Source organism: Lactuca serriola, chromosome 2, assembly GCF_051521515.1.
Source record: "Lactuca serriola cultivar US96UC23 chromosome 2, Lser_US96UC23_V15, whole genome shotgun sequence".
In the NCBI taxonomy this organism is placed as follows: domain Eukaryota; kingdom Viridiplantae; phylum Streptophyta; class Magnoliopsida; order Asterales; family Asteraceae; genus Lactuca; species Lactuca serriola.
In genome coordinates this window covers 91,347,680-91,367,944 of record NC_136409.1, presented here as the reverse complement: position 1 = coordinate 91,367,944, position 20,265 = coordinate 91,347,680, and the positions used below count along the sequence as shown (strand labels likewise).

The 20,265-nt window shown below is 35.4% G+C and overlaps 1 protein-coding gene across 1 annotated transcript; it reads left to right on the top strand.

Moving 5' to 3' along the window:
• Positions 1-14,353: 14,353 nt before the first annotated feature.
• Positions 14,354-18,155, top strand: LOC145089390 (uncharacterized). The gene is made up of 2 exons (XM_079027833.1): positions 14,354-17,551; positions 18,123-18,155. Exons 1-2 carry the CDS (start codon positions 14,354-14,356, stop codon positions 18,153-18,155), a joined length of 3,231 nt encoding a protein of 1,076 aa, XP_078883959.1.
• The last annotated feature ends 2,110 nt before the right edge of the window (positions 18,156-20,265 follow it).

Below are 20,265 nucleotides of genomic sequence, written 5' to 3'. Positions count from 1 at the left end.
ATGGTTCTGAATGAAGATGGTCGTTGGGTGAGTGGGAAGGCTATGATAGAGAAATTTGTGTCTCATTTTAATAAGTTTTTGGGATGTAAGGAAGATACTGATTTGTCGGGCTTAAATGATGAGTTTTTTCCTAAAAAATTGGACAGTAGGGTGGCTGTTGATATGATTAGAGTGGTTACTGATGAAGAAATTAAATTGGCGATGTTTGACATAGATGACAATCGTGCCCCTGGGCCTGATGGGTATTCTTCAAAATTTTTTAAAAGTTCTTGGAGTATTGTTGGTCCAGATGTTTGTAAGGCTGTGAGAGAATCTTTTTGGACTGGTAAATTGTTGAATGGGATTAATGCCACGAGAATTGTTCTGGTCCCTAAAGTTGAGGTTCCGAGGAAAGTGTCTGATTTTAGACCTATAGCTTGCTGTAACACTTTTTATAAGTGTATCAGTAAGATTATAGTGAATAGAATTAGAAATTGTTTGGGTGATATTGTAAGTAATAACCAATCAGCTTTTATACCTGGTAGATCTATTTTGGACAATATTCTTCTTGCTCAGGAGTTGATGGTGGGATACAAAAAAAAGAGAGGTACCCCTAAATGTACGATAAAGATTGATATACAAAAGGCTTATGATACGGTGGATTGGGATTTTCTTAATAGAGTTCTGCAGGGATTTGGGTTCCATCCAGTCATGGTTAAATGGATTATGGCTTGTGTTTCTTCACCGTGGTTCATGCTCAATTTTAATGGTGAAGATCATGGGTATTTTGAAGGAAAGCGTGGGCTTAGGCAGGGAGATCCTTTATCTCCTTACCTATTTACTATAGTTATGGAGGTTTTCAATATTATTATGGATAAGCTTATTGAAGATTCTCTGAATTTTAAGTTCCATAGTAAGTGTTTGAGCCTCAAAATTTCCCATTTATGTTTTGCTGATGATTTGTTAATTTTTTCTTATGGTAATGGGAATTCGGCCAGAATTATAAGGAATGCCCTTGATGATTTCAATAAGATTTCAGGGCTGAAGGTTAGTATGGAAAAAAGTCAAATTTATTTCAGTTGTGTTAAGCCTAATATGAGAAGGATTATTTTGGGTATTCTTCCTTATGAGGTTGGGAGATTTCCGTTTAAATATTTGGGGGTTCCTATGTGTGTTACTAAATTGTTTGATAGAGATTGTAAAAAGTTGATTGAAAAGATTAAGTTGAGAATTTTCAATTGGAAGTGTAAAACCTTATCTTTTGCTGGCAGATTGCAACTCATTAATTCGGTCTTAACTTCTATTCATGTTTATTGGGCTTCTATTTTTAAAATTCCAATTGCTACTATTAATGAGATTGAAAAGATGTGCAGGAGTTTTTTATGGGCTAATGGTGAGATAGTCAAAGGTAAAGCTAAAGTTAAGTGGCTTGAAATTTGCAAACCTAAGGAGTATGGTGGGCTGGGAATAAAGAATTTGAGGAGATGGAATGATGCTTTACTTGCTAAACATGTTTGGAATGTGGTTAATAACAAAAATTCCCTGTGGGTGCAGTGGGTGAGAATCAATTATATAGGCTGCAGGAATTTTTGGGATATTTTGCAGAAAAAGAGTATGAACTGGACATGGAAGAGATTTTTGGAGATAAGGAAAACTGTTAGGCCTCATGTTATTTCATGTGTGGGTAATGGGAGGAACACTTCTTTATGGCATGATTGGTGGCATCCAATAGGTATCCTTTGTACTATTATCCCTAGGAGAGAGTGGATTAGTAATGGTCTTAGTGATTCTGCTTTAGTTTGTGATGTTCTTGAGTTTGATTCTTATTCATGGCCGGTTGAATGGGTTAATAAGTTCCCTGGATTGACTGAAGCTCCTATGTTTTGTATTGATTCTAATTTGAATGATGTTGTTGGATGGAGGGATAAGGGAGGTATATGTAGAAAATTCTCATGCAAACAGGTGTGGAATGATTTGAATAACTTTGGGGATATTGTGCCTTGGTTTGATCTTGTTTGGTATAATAATTGCATTCCTCGCAACTCTTTTATTTTATGGTTGGCTGTCCTGAACAGATTAAAAACTCAGGATAGGGTTAGAGGATGGGAATTGGCTGGTAATTTGCTGTGTCCTTTTTGTGATAATGTGCCTGATTCGCATAACCATTTATTCTTTAACTGTGAGTATTCATCCAGAATCTGGAAATATTTCTGCAGTAAAGTGGGTCTAAATTTGACAGCGGTTGAATGGAATGATCTTATTTTTATGTTGAGCAGTATGCTTAAACTGAAGACTGGTGAGAATTTGATCATCAAATGTATGATTGCTAGCTGCGTGTCTCATATTTGGAGAGAGAGAAATTCTAGACTTTTTGGTTCTAGCATAATATCAGTTGAGGGGATTATAGCTAGTATTGAGAATGAGATTCGTTTGAAGCTGATGGGTTTAAGGAAAAGAACTAAAATGATCAATAAGAAGATATATTTGATCTGGGGTATTTCGGGAATTATGAATGGTGAATAATGGAGATCTTTTTCTGGTGTTGCTGTTTGGAGTGTGGTTGGTTATGGTTTTGGGTTTGGCAATGGTGGAAGTTTAATAAGGATGATATTATTAATGGTATATGGTGGGGGTATTTTGGGAATAAAAATATGCACAAAGGAATTGACGGAATTTGTCACTGGTTTGAGAGTTTTCTCTTATATCATGTGACTTGTACCTATGGGATTTTCTGTTTGGATATGATCTTAATTGAGATTACCCAAGTAGAGAATCCTAGACATGTGATTGATGCCATGTCTAGTATGAAACTTAATTTGATTCACTGGTATTCTGGTATTATTTTCTTGTGTTCCTTTTTGAGTTTGTGGTGCAGAAAGGTGAAGCAAAGGTTGATGGTGGGCAATAGCTGTAGAGAGTTTATGGATTCCATGATGAGGACTTCGAAAGATATAGAGGTCAAGGATTGGGACAGGAGCTTTGGGACTAGCTGTCGTGAGGGGCTTTTCTATTTTCGTTTTTTTGTTATGTTTAGTTATGGATTTGATTATTGGGATTTCCTTGTTTTTTGTGTTATATGGGCTTTGAACTTGAGGGTTTTTTTCTTAAAGGTTAGCTTATGGACTGAGGGTTTTTTTAAGGGCCTTACCCCTTGCTTTGGTTTCTTTTTCTTTTGGAGATTTGGTAGGAGCAAGGGGGTGAAGTTACCTTTTTTTCCCTCTTTCAAGAAGTCTTTGGGTTACCTTTAAGGATTTTAGGGTGTTCTGGGGTTATGAGTGGTTAATTCTTATTATTAGGAAATGGTTTGGTAGTTGGTTATGGATAGGATGGTTATATTTGTATTTTGTTTGATATTTTGGTGTTTGTATTCTTTTATTCTTTTTAATAAAGTTTGCTGAGCTTTGGCTCTTTCAAAAAAAAAAATTAACCAATGTTCATCAAAGTTTACTTCTATTGTGGATCTACAGAATTAAGCAATGCTCATCCAAGTTTTGCTAAATGGCATCGACTTCTATTCTGGAACTTAAGAATTAAACAATACTCATCAAAGATTTGCTAAATAGCACAGACTTCTATTCTAGAAGTCAAGAATTAAACAATTTTCATCAAAGCATTGCTAAATTGCATAGACTACTTCTATTTTGGAACTCATGAATTAAACAATACTCATGAAAGATTTGCTAAATAGCATAGACTTCTACTGTGGAAATCAATAATTAAACAGCGTTCATAAAAGCTTTGTTAAATTTGATCGACTTCTATTGTGGAACTCAAGAATTAAACAACGCTCATCAAAGCTTTTCTAAATTCCATAGACTTCTATTGTGGAACTGACGAATTAAACATTGCTCATCAAACCTCTGCTTCAATAGCATAGACTTCTATTGTGGATCTCGTGAATTAAACAATGTTCATCAACCCGTTGCTTAAATTGCGTAGACTTCTATTGTGAAACTTGAGAACAAAGCAATGTTCGTCAAAGCTTTTCTAAATTGCATATATTTCTATTGGTCAATTTTAGAAATCAAGAATAAAACAATGCTCATTAAAGCATTGGTAAATTTCATAGATTACTTCTATTGTGGATCTACAGAATTAAGCAATGCTCATCCAAGTTTTGCTAAATGGCATCGACTTCTATTCTGGAACTTAAGAATTAAACAATACTCATCAAAGCTTTGCTAAATAGCATAGACTTCTTGTAACACCGTAAATTTTCAAACAAAATTTTCATTTCAAAATAAATTATTTTCATTCAAACAAGGCATAAACATTCCAAGTGTCGTGTCAAAATACAAATCATTTGAATCCCAAGATCACAAAACACCTATCAGTGTGTACAGATCACGCCGGCGCCTTCCCACGGTCCTCGCTAGTACCTGAAACACATACATAACAACTGTAAGCATAAATGCTTAGTGAGTTCCCCAAAATACCACTTACGCACATACGCCTTTCCAGGCCCTGACCTTCCGGTCCCTGTGTCTCAGGGGACTTCCGTCCCTGCTGGGTAAACCTTCCGGTCCTACCCACGCCATCCTTACGGTCCACAACACAACGCCTTCCGGCCCATAACATAATCGCCTTCCGGCCCACATAAACATACATAGCACGCATAACAATTAACTTATCACATATAGCACATATATCACATATCATATCCGACCTTCCGGTCACACAGTCAAACCCTTCCGGGTACAGTATAGTGAGAAGACTCACCTCGTGAATATTGAAGGCTAGCAAATCCCAAAGTCACTCGTGCTCGATCCGTCGAGCTACAATCCTCCTATAACGTCATATGTCCCTAGTTAATACTTTATATCTCTAATGTTGACTATCCTTAAGAAGTCAACATAGGTCCACTCTGGTCAACGGTCAACGGTCAACGGTCAACTTGACCGGACTCGGCGAGTGCTAGGGCGACTCGGCGAGTCTAGACGTCCTCACCAATTCTCTAAGATTCCCTTTCTACTCGTCGAGTATCCCCCTTGACTCGACGAGTTCCTCCTGGAAGAATCGCGGGGCCACCCCGACTCAACTCGCCGAGTCTGAAGAACAACTCGGCGAGTCCCAGTTAATCTTCAAGCTACTCGCCGAGTCTGCTCATCGGACTCGGCGAGTCCATGCCATGCAACCGCTCAAACTGCTTCCTAAGGTCAGATCGACTCCGACCATTCATAGGTCTGGCCTTCCTAGACTGATTCATCACGTAAGGTCCTCATTTCGGTGCTCATAATACACCCCATGACTCATAATTTACATTTTGACCTAAGGCATAAGGATTCCAATCCAAAACCTCCATTGATTCCCGAAATGCTCAGGCATGGGACATTTCTGGACTTCCAATGGTCCCAATACAGGGTTCCAATCGCTTGGGGGACTAAGGTAACACTCAATCTAGCCACAAAAGGGTTCAATAAACCCTAAATCCATATACACATCAACATATGCAACTCGAAATATTACCTGAATAAGGTGCTCTCTGTGTCCCCAATCCTCAGAACGTGGCTTCTCTTGATGTTCCCTTAACCAAGCCGCCTCTTCCTTGCAAAACAACACTTCCAAAATCAACAATGGTCTTCTACCATGCTCCAGATGCTCACAATCGAATTAGGGTTTCTCTCAGAGGACTAGGCTGAACAATGACGGCCATAAGGTCCCTCATATACGTCCCAAACCTGAACGGTTAGGGTTTTCGCTAAACAGCGCAGACTCGCCGAGTCCATATCCGGACTCGTCGAGTCCAGTCGCGAACCCGCGACCAGATCCGTGATCCTACTCGGCGAGTCTAGGCTCCAACTCGCCGAGTCCCCTCTTAAAACACCCAAAATCATAAATATAGCAATACCTGGAATTCCGGGCTGTTACACTTCTATTGTAGAAGTCAAGAATTAAACAATTTTCATCAAAGCATTGCTAAATTGCAAAGACTACTTCTATTATGGAACTCATGAATTAAACAATACTCATGAAAAATTTGCTAAATTGCATACACTTCTACTGTGGAAATCAATAATTAAACAACGTTCATAAAAGCTATGTTAAATTTGATCGACTTCTATTGTGGAACTCAAGAATTAAACAACGCTCATCAAAGCTTTTCTAAATTCCATAGACTTCTATTGTGGAACTGACGAATTAAACATTGCTCATCAAACCTCTGCTTCAATAGCATAGACTTCTATTGTGGATCTCGTGAATTAAACAATGTTCATCAACCCGTTGCTTAAATTGCGTAGACTTCTATTGTGAAACTTGAGAACAAAGCAATGTTCGTCAAAGCTTTTCTAAATTGCATATATTTCTATTGTGGAACTCAAGAATTAAACAATCCTCATCCAACCTTTGCTTAAATTACATAGACTTCTATTGTGGAACTCAAAAATTAACCAATGTTCATCAAAGTTTGCTAAATTGCGTAGACTTCTATTTTGGAACTCACGAATTAAACATTGCTCATCAAACCTTTGCTTAAACTGCATAGACTACTATTGTGGAACTCAAGAATTAAACAGTGCTCATCAAAGCTTTGCTTAATTGCATAGAATACTTCTATTGTGGAACTCAAGAATTAAACAATTCTTATCAATGCTTTGCTAAACTGTATAGACTTCTATTGTGGAACTCAAGAATTAAACAAGACCCATCAAAGCTTTGCTAAATTGGATACACTTCAAATGTGGATATGAAGAATTAAACAATGGTCGTCAAAGCTTTGGTAAATTTCATAGATTATATCTACTGTGGAATTCTAGAACTAAGCAACGCTCATCAAAGCTTTGCTAAATTGCGTCGACTTCTATTGCGAAACACAAGAATTAAACAATACTCATCAACGCTTTGCTAAATTGCTTAGATATCTATTGTAGTATTCAAGAATCAAAAAATGCTCATCAAATCTTTGCTAAATTGCAAAGACTACTTCTATTATGGAACTTTAAAATTAAAAGAATTCTCATCAATGCTTTGCTAAATTGCATAGACTTCTATTGTTAAACTCACGAATTAAACAACACTTATCAAAGTTTTGCTAAATTACATAGACTTCTATTGTGGAACTCAAGAATTAAACAGTGCTCATAAAAGCTTTGTTAAATTGCATAGAATACTTCTATTGTGGAACTCAAGAACTAAACAATTCTTATCAGAGATTTGCTAAATTGCATAGACTTCTATAGTGGAACTCAAGAATTTAACAATGCTCATCAAAGTTTTGCTAAATTGCATAGACTTGAATTTTAGAAATCGAGAATAAAACAATGCTCATTAAAGCATTGGTAAATTTCATAGATTACTTCTATTGTGGATCTACAGAATTAAGCAATGCTCATCCAAGTTTTGATAAATGGCATCGACTTCTATTCTGGAACTTAAGAATTAAACAATACTCATCAAAGCTTTGCTAAATAGCATAGACTTCTATTGTAGAAGTCAAGAATTAAACAATTTTCATCAAAGCATTGCTAAATTGCATAGACTACTTCTATTATGGAACTCATGAATTAAACAATACTCATGAAAAATTTGCTAAATTGCATAGACTTCTACTGTGGAAATCAATAATTAAACAACGTTCATAAAAGCTTTGTTAAATTTGATCGACTTCTATTGTGGAACTCAAGAATTAAACAACGCTCATCAAAGTTTTTCTAAATTCCATAGACTTCTATTTTGGAACCGCCGAATTAAACATTGCTCATCAAACCTCTGCTTCAATAGCATAGACTTCTATTGTGGATCTCATGAATTAAACAATGTTCATCAACCCGTTGCTTAAATTGCGTAGACTTCTATTGTGAAACTTGAGAAAAAAGCAATGTTCGTCAAAGCTTTTCTAAATTGCATATATTTCTATTGTGGAACTCAAGAATTAAACAATCCTCATCCAACCTTTGCTTAAATTACATAGACTTCTATTGTGGAACTCAAAAATTAACCAATGTTCATCAAAGTTTGCTAAATTGCGTAGACTTCTATTTTGGAACTCACGAATTAAACATTGCTCATCAAACCTTTGCTTAAACTGCATAGACTACTATTGTGGAACTCAAGAATTAAACAATTGTTATCAAAGCTTTGCTAAATTGTATAGACTTCTATTGTGGAACTCAAGAATTAAACAATACCCATCAAAGCTTTGCTAAATTGGATACACTTCAAATGTGGATATGAAGAATTAAACAATGGTCGTCAAAGCTTTGGTAAATTTCATAGATTATGTCTACTGCGGAATTCAAGAACTAAGCAACGCTCATCAAAGCTTTGCTAAATTGCGTCAACTTCTATTGCGAAACACAAGAATTAAACAATACTCATCAACGCTTTGCTAAATTGCTTAGATATCTATTGTAGTATTCAAGAATCAAAAAATGCTCATCAAATCTTTGCTAAATTGCAAAGACTACTTCTATTATGGAACTTTAAAATTAAAAAAAATTCTCATCAATGCTTTGCTAAATTGCATAGACTTCTATTGTTAAACTCACGAATTAAACAACGCTTATCAAAGTTTTGCTAAATTACATAGACTTCTATTGTGGAACTCAAGAATTAAACAGTGCTCATAAAAGCTTTGTTAAATTGCATAGAATACTTCTATTGTGGAACTCAAGAACTAAACAATTCTTATCATAGCTTTGCTAAATTGCATAGACTTCTATTGCGAAACACAAGAATTAAACAATACTCATCAACGCTTTGCTAAATTGCTTAGATATCTATTGTAGTATTCAAGAATCAAAAAATGCTCATCAAATCTTTGCTAAATTGCAAAGACTACTTCTATTATGGAACTTTAAAATTAAAAAAAATTCTCATCAATGCTTTGCTAAATTGCATAGACTTCTATTGTTAAACTCACGAATTAAACAACGCTTATCAAAGTTTTGCTAAATTACATAGACTTCTATTGTGGAACTCAAGAATTAAATAGTGCTCATAAAAGCTTTGTTAAATTGCATAGAATACTTCTATTGTGGAACTCAAGAACTAAACAATTCTTATCATAGCTTTGCTAAATTGCATAGACTTCTATAATGGAACTCAAGAATTTAACAATGCTCATCAAAGTTTTGCTAAATTGCATAGACTTCAATTTTAGAAATCAAGAATAAAACAATGCTCATTAAAGCATTGGTAAATTTCATAGATTACTTCTATTGTGGATCTACAGAATTAAGCAATGCTCATCCAAGTTTTGATAAATGGCATCGACTTCTATTCTGGAACTTAAGAATTAAACAATACTCATCAAAGCTTTGCTAAATAGCACAGACTTCTATTCTAGAAGTCAAGAATTAAACAATTTTCATCAAAGCATTGCTAAATTGCATAGACTACTTCTATTATGGAACTCATGAATTAAACAATACTCATGAAACATTTGCTAAATAGCATAGACTTCTATTGTGGAAATCAATTATTAAACAGCGTTCATAAAAGCTTTTTTAAATTTGATCGACTTCTATTATGGAACTCAAGAATTAAACAACGCTCATCAAAGCTTTTCTAAATTCCATAAACTTCTATTGTGGAACTGACGAATTAAACATTGCTCATCAAACCTCTGCTTCAATAGCATAGACTTCTATTGTGGATCTCGTGAATTAAACAATGTTCATCAACCCGTTGCTTAAATTGCATAGATTTCTATTGTGAAACTTGAGAACAAAGCAATGTTCATCAAAGCTTTTCTAAATTGCATATACTTCTATTGTGGAACTCAAGAATTAAACAATCCTCATCCAACCTTTGCTTAAATTACATAGACTTCTATTGTGGAACTCAAAAATTAACCAATGTTCATCAAAGTTTGCTAAATTGCGTAGACTTCTATTTTGGAACTCACGAATTAAACATTGCTCATCAAACCTTTGCTTAAACTGCATAGACTTATATTGTGGAACTCAAGAATTAAACAGTGCTCATCAAAGCTTTGCTTAACTGCATAGAATACTTCTATTGTGGAACTCAAAAATTAAACAATTCTTATCAAAGCTTTGCTAAATTGTATAGACTTCTATTGTGGAACTCAAGAATTAAACAATAACCGTCAAAGCTTTGCTAAATTGGATACACTTCAAATGTGGATATGAAGAATTAAACAATGGTCGTCAAAGATTTGGTAAATTTCATAGATTATATCTACTGTGGAATTCAAGAACTAAGCAACGCTCATCAAAGCTTTGCTAAATTGCGTCGACTTCTATTGCGAAACACAAGAATTAAACAATACTCATCAACGCTTTGCTAAATTGCTTAGATATCTATTGTAGTATTCAAGAATCAAAAAATGCTCATCAAATCTTTGCTAAATTGCAAAGACTACTTCTATTATGGAACTTTAAAATTAAAAAAAATTCTCATCAATGCTTTGCTAAATTGCATAGACTTCTATTGTTAAACTCACGAATTAAACAACGCTTATCAAAGTTTTGCTAAATTACATAGACTTCTATTGTGGAACTCAAGAATTAAACAGTGCTCATAAAAGCTTTGTTAAATTGCATAGAATACTTCTATTGTGGAACTCAAGAACTAAACAATTCTTATTAGAGCTTTGCTAAATTGCATAGACTTCTATAATGGAACTCAAGAATTTAACAATGCTCATCAAAGTTTTGCTAAATTGCATAGACTTCAATTTTAGAAATCAAGAATAAAACAATGCTCATTAAAGCATTGGTAAATTTCATAGATTACTTCTATTGTGGATCTACAGAATTAAGCAATGCTTATCCAAGTTTTGCTAAATGGCATCGACTTCTATTCTGGAACTTAGGAATTAAACAATACTCATCAAAGCTTTGCTAAATAGCACAGACTTCTATTCTAGAAGTCAAGAATTAAACAATTTTCATCAAAGCATTGCTAAATTGCATAGACTACTTCTATTATGGAACTCATGAATTAAACAATACTCATGAAAGATTTGCTAAATAGCATAGACTTCTATTGTGGAAATCAATAATTAAACAGCGTTCATAAAAGCTTTGTTAAATTTGATCGACTTCTATTGTGGAACTCAAGAATTAAACAACGCTCATCAAAGCTTTTCTAAATTCCATAGACTTCTATTGTGGAACTGACGAATTAAACATTGCTCATCAAACCTCTGCTTCAATAGCATAGACTTCTATTGTGGATCTCGTGAATTAAACAATGTTCATCAACCCGTTGCTTAAATTGCATAGACTTCTATTGTGAAACTTGAGAACAAAGCAATGTTCATCAAAGCTTTTATATCTACTGTGGAATTCAAGAACTAAGCAACGCTCATCAAAGCTTTGCTAAATTGCGTCGACTTCTATTGCGAAACACAAGAATTAAACAATACTCATCAACGCTTTGCTAAATTGCTTAGATATCTATTGTAGTATTCAAGAATCAAAAAATGCTCATCAAATCTTTGCTAAATTGCAAAGACTACTTCTATTATGGAACTTTAAAATTTAAAAAAAATCTCATCAATGCTTTGCTAAATTGCATAGACTTCTATTGTTAAACTCACGAATTAAACAACGCTTATCAAAGTTTTGCTAAATTACATAGACTTCTATTGTGGAACTCAAGAATTAAACAGTGCTCATAAAAGCTTTGTTAAATTGCATAGAATACTTCTATTGTGGAACTCAAGAACTAAACAATTCTTATCATAGCTTTGCTAAATTGCATAGACTTCTATAATGGAACTCAAGAATTTAACAATGCTCATCAAAGTTTTGATAAATTGCATAGACTTCAATTTTAGAAATCAAGAATAAAACAATGCTCATTAAAGCATTGGTAAATTTCATAGATTACTTCTATTGTGGATCTACAGAATTAAGCAATGCTTATCCAAGTTTTGCTAAATGGCATCGACTTCTATTTTGGAACTTAGGAATTAAACAATACTCATCAAAGCTTTGCTAAATAGCACAGACTTCTATTCTAGAAGTCAAGAATTAAACAATTTTCATCAAAGCATTGCTAAATTGCATAGACTACTTCTATTATGGAACTCATGAATTAAACAATACTCATGAAAGATTTGCTAAATAGCATAGACTTCTATTGTGGAAATCAATTATTAAACAGCGTTCATAAAAGCTTTGTTAAATTTGATCGACTTCTATTGTGGAACTCAAGAATTAAACAACGCTCATCAAAGCTTTTCTAAAATCCATAGACCTCTATTGTGGAACTGACGAATTAAACATTGCTCATCAAACCTCTGCTTCAATAGCATAGACTTCTATTGTGGATCTCGTGAATTAAACAATGTTCATCAACCCGTTGCTTAAATTGCATAGACTTCTATTGTAAAACTTGAGAACAAAGCAATGTTCATCAAAGCTTTTCTAAATTGCATATACTTCTATTGTGGAACTCAAGAATTAAACAATCCTCATCCAACCTTTGCTTAAATTACATAGACTTCTATTGTGGAACTCAAAAATTAACCAATGTTCATCAAAGTTTGCTAAATTGCGTAGACTTCTATTTTGGAACTCACGAATTAAACATTGCTCATCAAACCTTTGCTTAAACTGCATAGACTTATATTGTGGAACTCAAGAATTAAACAGTGCTCATCAAAGCTTTGCTTAACTGCATAGAATACTTCTATTGTGGAACTCAAAAATTAAACAATTCTTATCAAAGCTTTGCTAAATTGTATAGACTTCTATTGTGGAACTCAAGAATTAAACAATAACCGTCAAAGCTTTGCTAAATTGGATACACTTCAAATGTGGATATGAAGAATTAAACAATGGTCGTCAAAGCTTTCGTAAATTTCATAGATTATATCTACTGTGGAATTCAAGAACTAAGCAACGCTCATCAAAGCTTTGCTAAATTGCGTCGACTTCTATTGCGAAACACAAGAATTAAACAATACTCATCAACGCTTTGCTAAATTGCTTAGATATCTATTGTAGTATTCAAGAATCAAAAAATGCTCATCAAATCTTTGCTAAATTGCAAAGACTACTTCTATTATGGAACTTTAAAATTAAAAAAAATTCTCATCAATGCTTTGCTAAATTGCATAGACTTCTATTGTTAAACTCACGAATTAAACAACGCTTATCAAAGTTTTGCTAAATTACATAGACTTCTATTGTGGAACTCAAGAATTAAACAGTGCTCATGAAAGCTTTGTTAAATTGCATAGAATACTTCTATTGTGGAACTCAAGAACTAAACAATTCTTATCATAGCTTTGCTAAATTGCATAGACTTCTATAATGGAACTCAAGAATTTAACAATGCTCATCAAAGTTTTGCTAAATTGCATAGACTTCAATTTTAGAAATCAAGAATAAAACAATGCTCATTAAAGCATTGGTAAATTTCATAGATTACTTCTATTGTGGATCTACAGAATTAAGCAATGCTCATCCAAGTTTTGATAAATGGCATCGACTTCTATTCTGGAACTTAAGAATTAAACAATACTCATCAAAGCTTTGCTAAATAGCACAGACTTCTATTCTAGAAGTCAAGAATTAAACAATTTTCATCAAAGCATTGCTAAATTGCAAAGACTACTTCTATTATGGAACTCATGAATTAAACAATACTCATGAAACATTTGCTAAATAGCATAGACTTCTATTGTGGAAATCAATTATTAAACAGCTGATCCATGCATGGATCATGAAAGCCCAAAATGTGATGGATTAGTGATTACTAGTGGGCTAGAAGGTGGTTTGGGCTCAATGGTTGGGTTGTGCATGGTAACCCACAAATTGAATTAGGGTTGCATGAAGACTAGGGCAACATTTTTAAGGCTTCATAAGTGCTAAAAACGTTACTATTTGCTTCATAAAGCCTCCTAGCCGTTTTTGACACTCTTTGGTGGATTAGGGTTACACTTTAATGCTTATGATGACTCCTTAATGCTTCTTATGGCTCCTTAATGAAGCATAGCCGTTTTTTTTTCATTCACAAGTCTCATGGACGTTTTTTTTTGTGTTCTTTCAAGAGTTACCTTAATTTCTATTTACTAGTTTTAATGAATAATTGGTTGGTTGGCTTGTAACCACCAAATTTGTAATAAAGGCTTCATATAAAGCCAAATTATGCATGGAAAAAGTAATAGACGAATTTTTAATCAAAGAACCCTTTTGTTCACTTTGAATTATTGTTATAATTCACAAATTATCTTGTTAGGACGTGTTCTTGACTTGATACGAACTCAATCCAATAGGTCTTGGATTGTTTTCACCGGTATACAACTTAATAGGTCTTGAGTTGTTACTAATCTATCCATTTCTTTCCATTCATATATCATTTGTGGTTACTATTCTCTTTTAATTTACCTAAACACTACCCTACTCACCAAATCAAGCCCATACACGCATCATAAGTGGTATCAGAGCGCATAATGGATTTTGATGATCCGGAGTTCCTACAAAATCTTCGTGAAGCATTAAGAAACATCCAAGAAGGTGGAAATCGAAGGCAACCCCGCCGTGGTGAACATAGGGTTGTGGAAGAATTCAAGGTGTCTGAATTGCCTGAATTTGTTGGTGGAACTGATCCTGAACGCTACTTGGAGTGGGAAAGGAAGATTGAAAGAATGTTCGAGTTCAAAGAAGTGGATGATGAAAAAAGCTGCAAGTATGCCATTCTCAAGCTAAGTGGTGGTGCTTCATTGTGGTTTGAAGGGCTTAAGGCCAAGAGAACCCGTGAAGGCAAAGAAAAAATTTGTTCTTGGCTTTCTCTAAAACGAAAGCTAAGAAAGAGATATGTTCCTTCTACTCATAGAATTGCCACTTACAAGAAGATTGCTGATTTGAGGCAAGGAAAAATGAGTGTTGGAGAATACATTGATGAATTTGAGAAGTTGTCCTTGATGGGGGATATTGAAGAAATTGAAGAACAAAAAATGACTCGTTTTCTAAAAGGGTTGAACTACAACATTGCCAATGTTGTGGAGTTATATCCTTATGCTGATTTTGGAACTCTTTGTGGTTTGTGTTTGAAGTTGGAGGGGCAGGCCAAAGCACGTTATGGTGGGAGTTCAAGTTCAAGTCTCGAAAGTCCCAAGTCAAAGTCGTGGTCCAAGCCCGAGTCTAGCAATAGACAAAATTCTGTTTCTACTCCTTCTGGTTCTAGTAGTGTTCCCGTTGCTCCTAAACTTACTAGTGGTACCAAAGAAACTAGTTTGGCGAAAATTAGATGTTTCAAGTGTCAAGGTTTTGGTCATTACCAAAATGCTTGTCCAAACAAAAGGGTGGTGACTTTAAGGGAGGCCATTGAATGTCGTGAAGAGTTGGAGGAAGAAGAGAGGTTGGCGGGTATTTTTTATGATACACAACAAGAAGAGGAAGAAGAGGAGGAGGTAGAGTATGAAGCACCGGTGTATGATACAATTTTGGTGCTTAGAACCCTTAAAACTCAAGGGGTTCAAACCGTGGCTGATATGGATCAACGAGACCAATTGTTTCACACCAAATGTTTGGTTAGAAACAAGTGGTGTAGTTTGATTATTGATGGTGGAAGTTGTACTAATGTTGCTTCTAATGAAATGGTGATCAAATTGGGTTTGTCTACTACAAACCACCCAAAACCATATGTTCTTCATTGGTTGGATGATGGAAGCAAAATAAAGGTGACAAAACAGGTTAGAGTTGGTCTAACTATGGGGTCTTATGAAGATGAAGTGTTGTGTGATGTTATTCCTATGGATGCATGTCATATTTTGTTGGGGCGTCCTTGGCAATTTGATAGGGACGTGTTACATAGAGGGAGGAGCAATGAATATGAGTTGAAACACAATAATAAAAAAATTGTGTTAAAACCCATGTCCCCAACGGCCATAAGGTCCATGAATTCTAAACAAGTAAAAAAACCTAATCTTTCTATGTTTGCTAGTGAAAGGGAGGTGGAGCAAGTTCTTGACAAAGGTGATGTTATCTACATGCTTGTGGCCAAAGAGCATGCAAAGGTGGAGAAGATGGTGCATGGAGAAAACGCTATTGCTGATTTGCTTTTGGAGTTTCAAGATGTGTTTCCAAGCGAATTACCACCGGGTTTGCCTCCAATCCGTGGTATCGAACACCAAATTGACCTTATTCCGGGTGCTCCTTTGCCCAATAAAGCCGCCTATAGATGTAATCCGGAGGTGACAAAAGAGTTGCAAAAACAAATTGATGAACTCATGAAAATGGGTTATGTTCGTGAAAGCCTAAGTCCTTGTGCTGTTCCAGTTTTGTTGGTTCCAAAAAAAGATGGTTCTTGGAGGATGTGTGTTGATAGTAGGGCCGTTAATAACATCACCATAAAATACCGATTTCCTATTCCTAGAATTGATGATTTGTTGGACGAGTTGCATGGTTCTATTGTGTTCTCAAAAATTGATTTGAGAAGTGGTTACCATCAAATTCGTATGCGTGAAGGGGATGAATGGAAAACAGCCTTTAAAACTAAACATGGCTTGTATGAATGGACCGTGATGCCTTTCGGTCTAACTAATGCACCTAGCACTTTCATGCGACTAATGAATGAAGTGCTAAAATCTTTTTTGGGCAGGTTTGTGGTTGTGTACCTTGATGATATCTTGGTATATAGCAAGAGCTTGGAGGATCATTTGGTGCACTTAAAACAGGTTTTCGAGACGCTTAGAGCTCAAAAACTCTATGGGAAGCAAGAAAAATGTTCGTTTTTGGTGGAAGAAGTGGCATTTTTGGGTTTTGTGGTGTCAAGAAATGGCGTGTCCGTGGACCCATCCAAGACTGAAGCAATCAAGTCATGGCCTATTCCTACTAATATTTCTGAAGTTAGATCATTTCATGGTCTTGCTTCTTTCTATAGAAGATTTGTTCGTGATTTTAGCACCATTGCAAGTCCCATAACAGGTTGTTTGAAGAAAGGAGTCTTTGCATGGGGAGAAGAAGCTCAAAAGGCATTTGAGAAACTCAAGGCATTGTTGTGTGATGCTCCTATTTTGGCTCTTCCTGATTTTTCTCAACCATTTGAAGTGGAGTGTGATGCAAGTGGAGTTGGTATTGGGGCTGTTTTGATCCAATCCAAACGTCCTATTGCTTATTTTTCTGAAAAGTTGGGTGGTGCTCGTTTGAATTATTGCACTTATGATAAGGAGTTTTATGCTATTGTCCGTGCTTTAGATCATTGGAGTCATTATTTGCGTGCAAATCATTTTATTTTGCATTCTGATCATGAATCCTTAAAGTACATCAATGGGCAACAAAAGTTGAGCACAAGACATGCAAAGTGGGTGGAGTTCTTGCAACCCTTTCATTTCTCATGCAAATACAAGGATGGTAGAAGCAATGTGGTGGCTGATGCACTCTCGAGGCGTTACTCGTTGTTGGTGACTTTGGATGTTCGTTTCTTGGGATTTGAAACTCTAAAGGACCATTATCAATCTGATATGGACTTTGGAGATATGTTTTTGAAATGTGCAGGTGGTCCTAATGGTGAATTTGTGATTCAAGATGGCTTTCTATTCAAAGGCAATCGCCTTTGTGTCCCAAAACATGCAATACGGGAGTTGTTGATTCGTGAAGCTCATGGCGGTGGTTTGGCTGGTCATTTTGGCATTACCAAAACTTTGCAGGTGCTTAAAGAACATTTCTTTTGGCCGAAGATGTTGGGGGATGTAACCAACATAGTGGGCAAGTGTGTTACATGTCATATGGCAAAAACAACTTTCAAGCATGGTGTTTACACTCCTTTGCCGGTTCCTATTCGTCCTTGGGAAGATGTGTCCATGGATTTCATTATGGCTTTGCCTAGAACTCAAAGGGGGAAGGATTCCATTATGGTGGTGGTGGATAGGTTTTCAAAAATGGCTCACTTTGTGCCATGTCATAAAACAAATGATGCCTCTAACGTGGCTGATTTGTACTTTAAAGAGGTGGTTCGTTTGCATGGTATTCCTAAAACAATTGTTTCTGATAGGGATTCCAAGTTTCTAAGTTACTTTTGGAACACTTTGTGGAGGAAAGTCGGTACTAAGTTACTTTTTAGTACATCCCATCATCCACAAACGGATGGGCAAACGGAGGTGACTAATAGAACTTTGGGTGCTTTGTTGAGAGGGTTGGTTAGCAAAACTCAAAAAGATTGGGACATCAAACTTGCACATGCTGAATTTGCCTATAATCGTTCTCCTACTTATGCTACAGGTCACTCTCCTTTTGAGGTGGTGTATGGTGTGAATCCTTACATGCCTTTGGATTTGATTCCATTGCCAAAGGATGAATTGGTTCACAAGGATGCTAATGACAAGTTGAAGGCTATGATGAAACTACACCAACAAGTTCGTGAGAAGATTGAAGCCGTGAATGAGTTGTACAAACAGAAGTCCAACAAGCATAGGAAACCACGTGTCTTTCAAGATGGTGACTTGGTGTGGGTGTATATGAGGAAAGAACGTTTTCCTAACAAAAGGAAAAACAAGTTGATGCCAAGAGCTGAAGGTCCTTACAGAGTGGTGTCACGTGTCAATGATAATGCTTATAAGGTAGATTTGGGAGGAGACCATGGAGTGCATGCTACCTTTAATGTGGGAGATCTTTCACCTTATCTTGATGATGATGGACTTGATGAATTGAGGTCAATTCCTTTCAAAGGGGGAGGGGATGATCCATGCATGGATCATGAAAGCCCAAAATGTGATGGATTAGTGATTACTAGTGGGCTAGAAGGTGGTTTGGGCTCAATGGTTGGGTTGTGCATGGTAACCCACAAATTGAATTAGGGTTGCATGAAGACTAGGGCAACATTTTTAAGGCTTCATAAGTGCTAAAAACGTTACTATTTGCTTCATAAAGCCTCCTAGCCGTTTTTGACACTCTTTGGTGGATTAGGGTTACACTTTAATGCTTATGATGACTCCTTAATGCTTCTTATGGCTCCTTAATGAAGCATAGCCGTTTTTTTTTTCATTCACAAGTCTCATGGACGTTTTTTTTGTGTTCTTTCAAGAGTTACCTTAATTTCTATTTACTAGTTTTAATGAATAATTGGTTGGTTGGCTTGTAACCACCAAATTTGTAATAAAGGCTTCATATAAAGCCAAATTATGCATGGAAAAAGTAATAGACGAATTTTTAATCAAAGAACCCTTTTGTTCACTTTGAATTATTGTTATAATTCACAAATTATCTTGTTAGGACGTGTTCTTGACTTGATACGAACTCAATCCAATAGGTCTTGGATTGTTTTCACCGGTATACAACTTAATAGGTCTTGAGTTGTTACTAATCTATCCATTTCTTTCCATTCATATATCATTTGTGGTTACTATTCTCTTTTAATTTACCTAAACACTACCCTACTCACCAAATCAAGCCCATACACGCATCAACAGCGTTCATAAAAGCTTTGTTAAATTTGATCGACTTCGATTGTGGAACTCAAGAATTAAACAACGCTCATCAAAGCTTTTCTAAATTCCATAGACTTCTATTGTGGAACTGACGAATTAAACATTGCTCATCAAACCTCTGCTTCAATAGCATAGACTTCTATTGTGGATCTCGTGAATTAAACAATGTTCATCAACCCGTTGCTTAAATTGCATAGACTTCAATTGTGAAACTTGAGAACAAAGCAATGTTCATCAAAGCTTTTCTAAATTGCATATACTTCTATTGTGGAACTCAAGAATTAAACAATCCTCATCCAACCTTTGCTTAAATTACATAGACTTCTATTGTGGAACTCAAAAATTAACCAATGTTCATCAAAGTTTGCTAAATTGTGTAGACTTCTATTTTGGAACTCACGAATTAAACATTGCTCATCAAACCTTTGCTTAAACTGCATAGACTTATATTGTGGAACTCAAGAATTAAACAGTGCTCATCAAAGCTTTGCTTAACTGCATAGAATACTTCTATTGTGGAACTCAAAAATTAAACAGTTCTTATCAAAGCTTTGCTAAATTGTATAGACTTCTATTGTGGAACTCAAGAATTAAACAATAACCATCAAAGCTTTGCTAAATTGGATACACTTCAAATGTGGATATGAAGAATTAAACAATGGTCGTCAAAGCTTTGGTAAATTTCATAGATTATATCTACTGTGGAATTCAAGAACTAAGCAACGCTCATCAAAGCTTTGCTAAATTGCGTCGACTTCTATTGCGAAACACAAGAATTAAACAATACTCATCAACGCTTTGCTAAATTGCTTAGATATCTATTGTAGTATTCAAGAATCAAAAAATGCTCATCAAATCTTTGCTAAATTGCAAAGACTACTTCTATTATGGAACTTTAAAATTAAAAAAAATTCTCATTAATGCTTTGCTAAATTGCA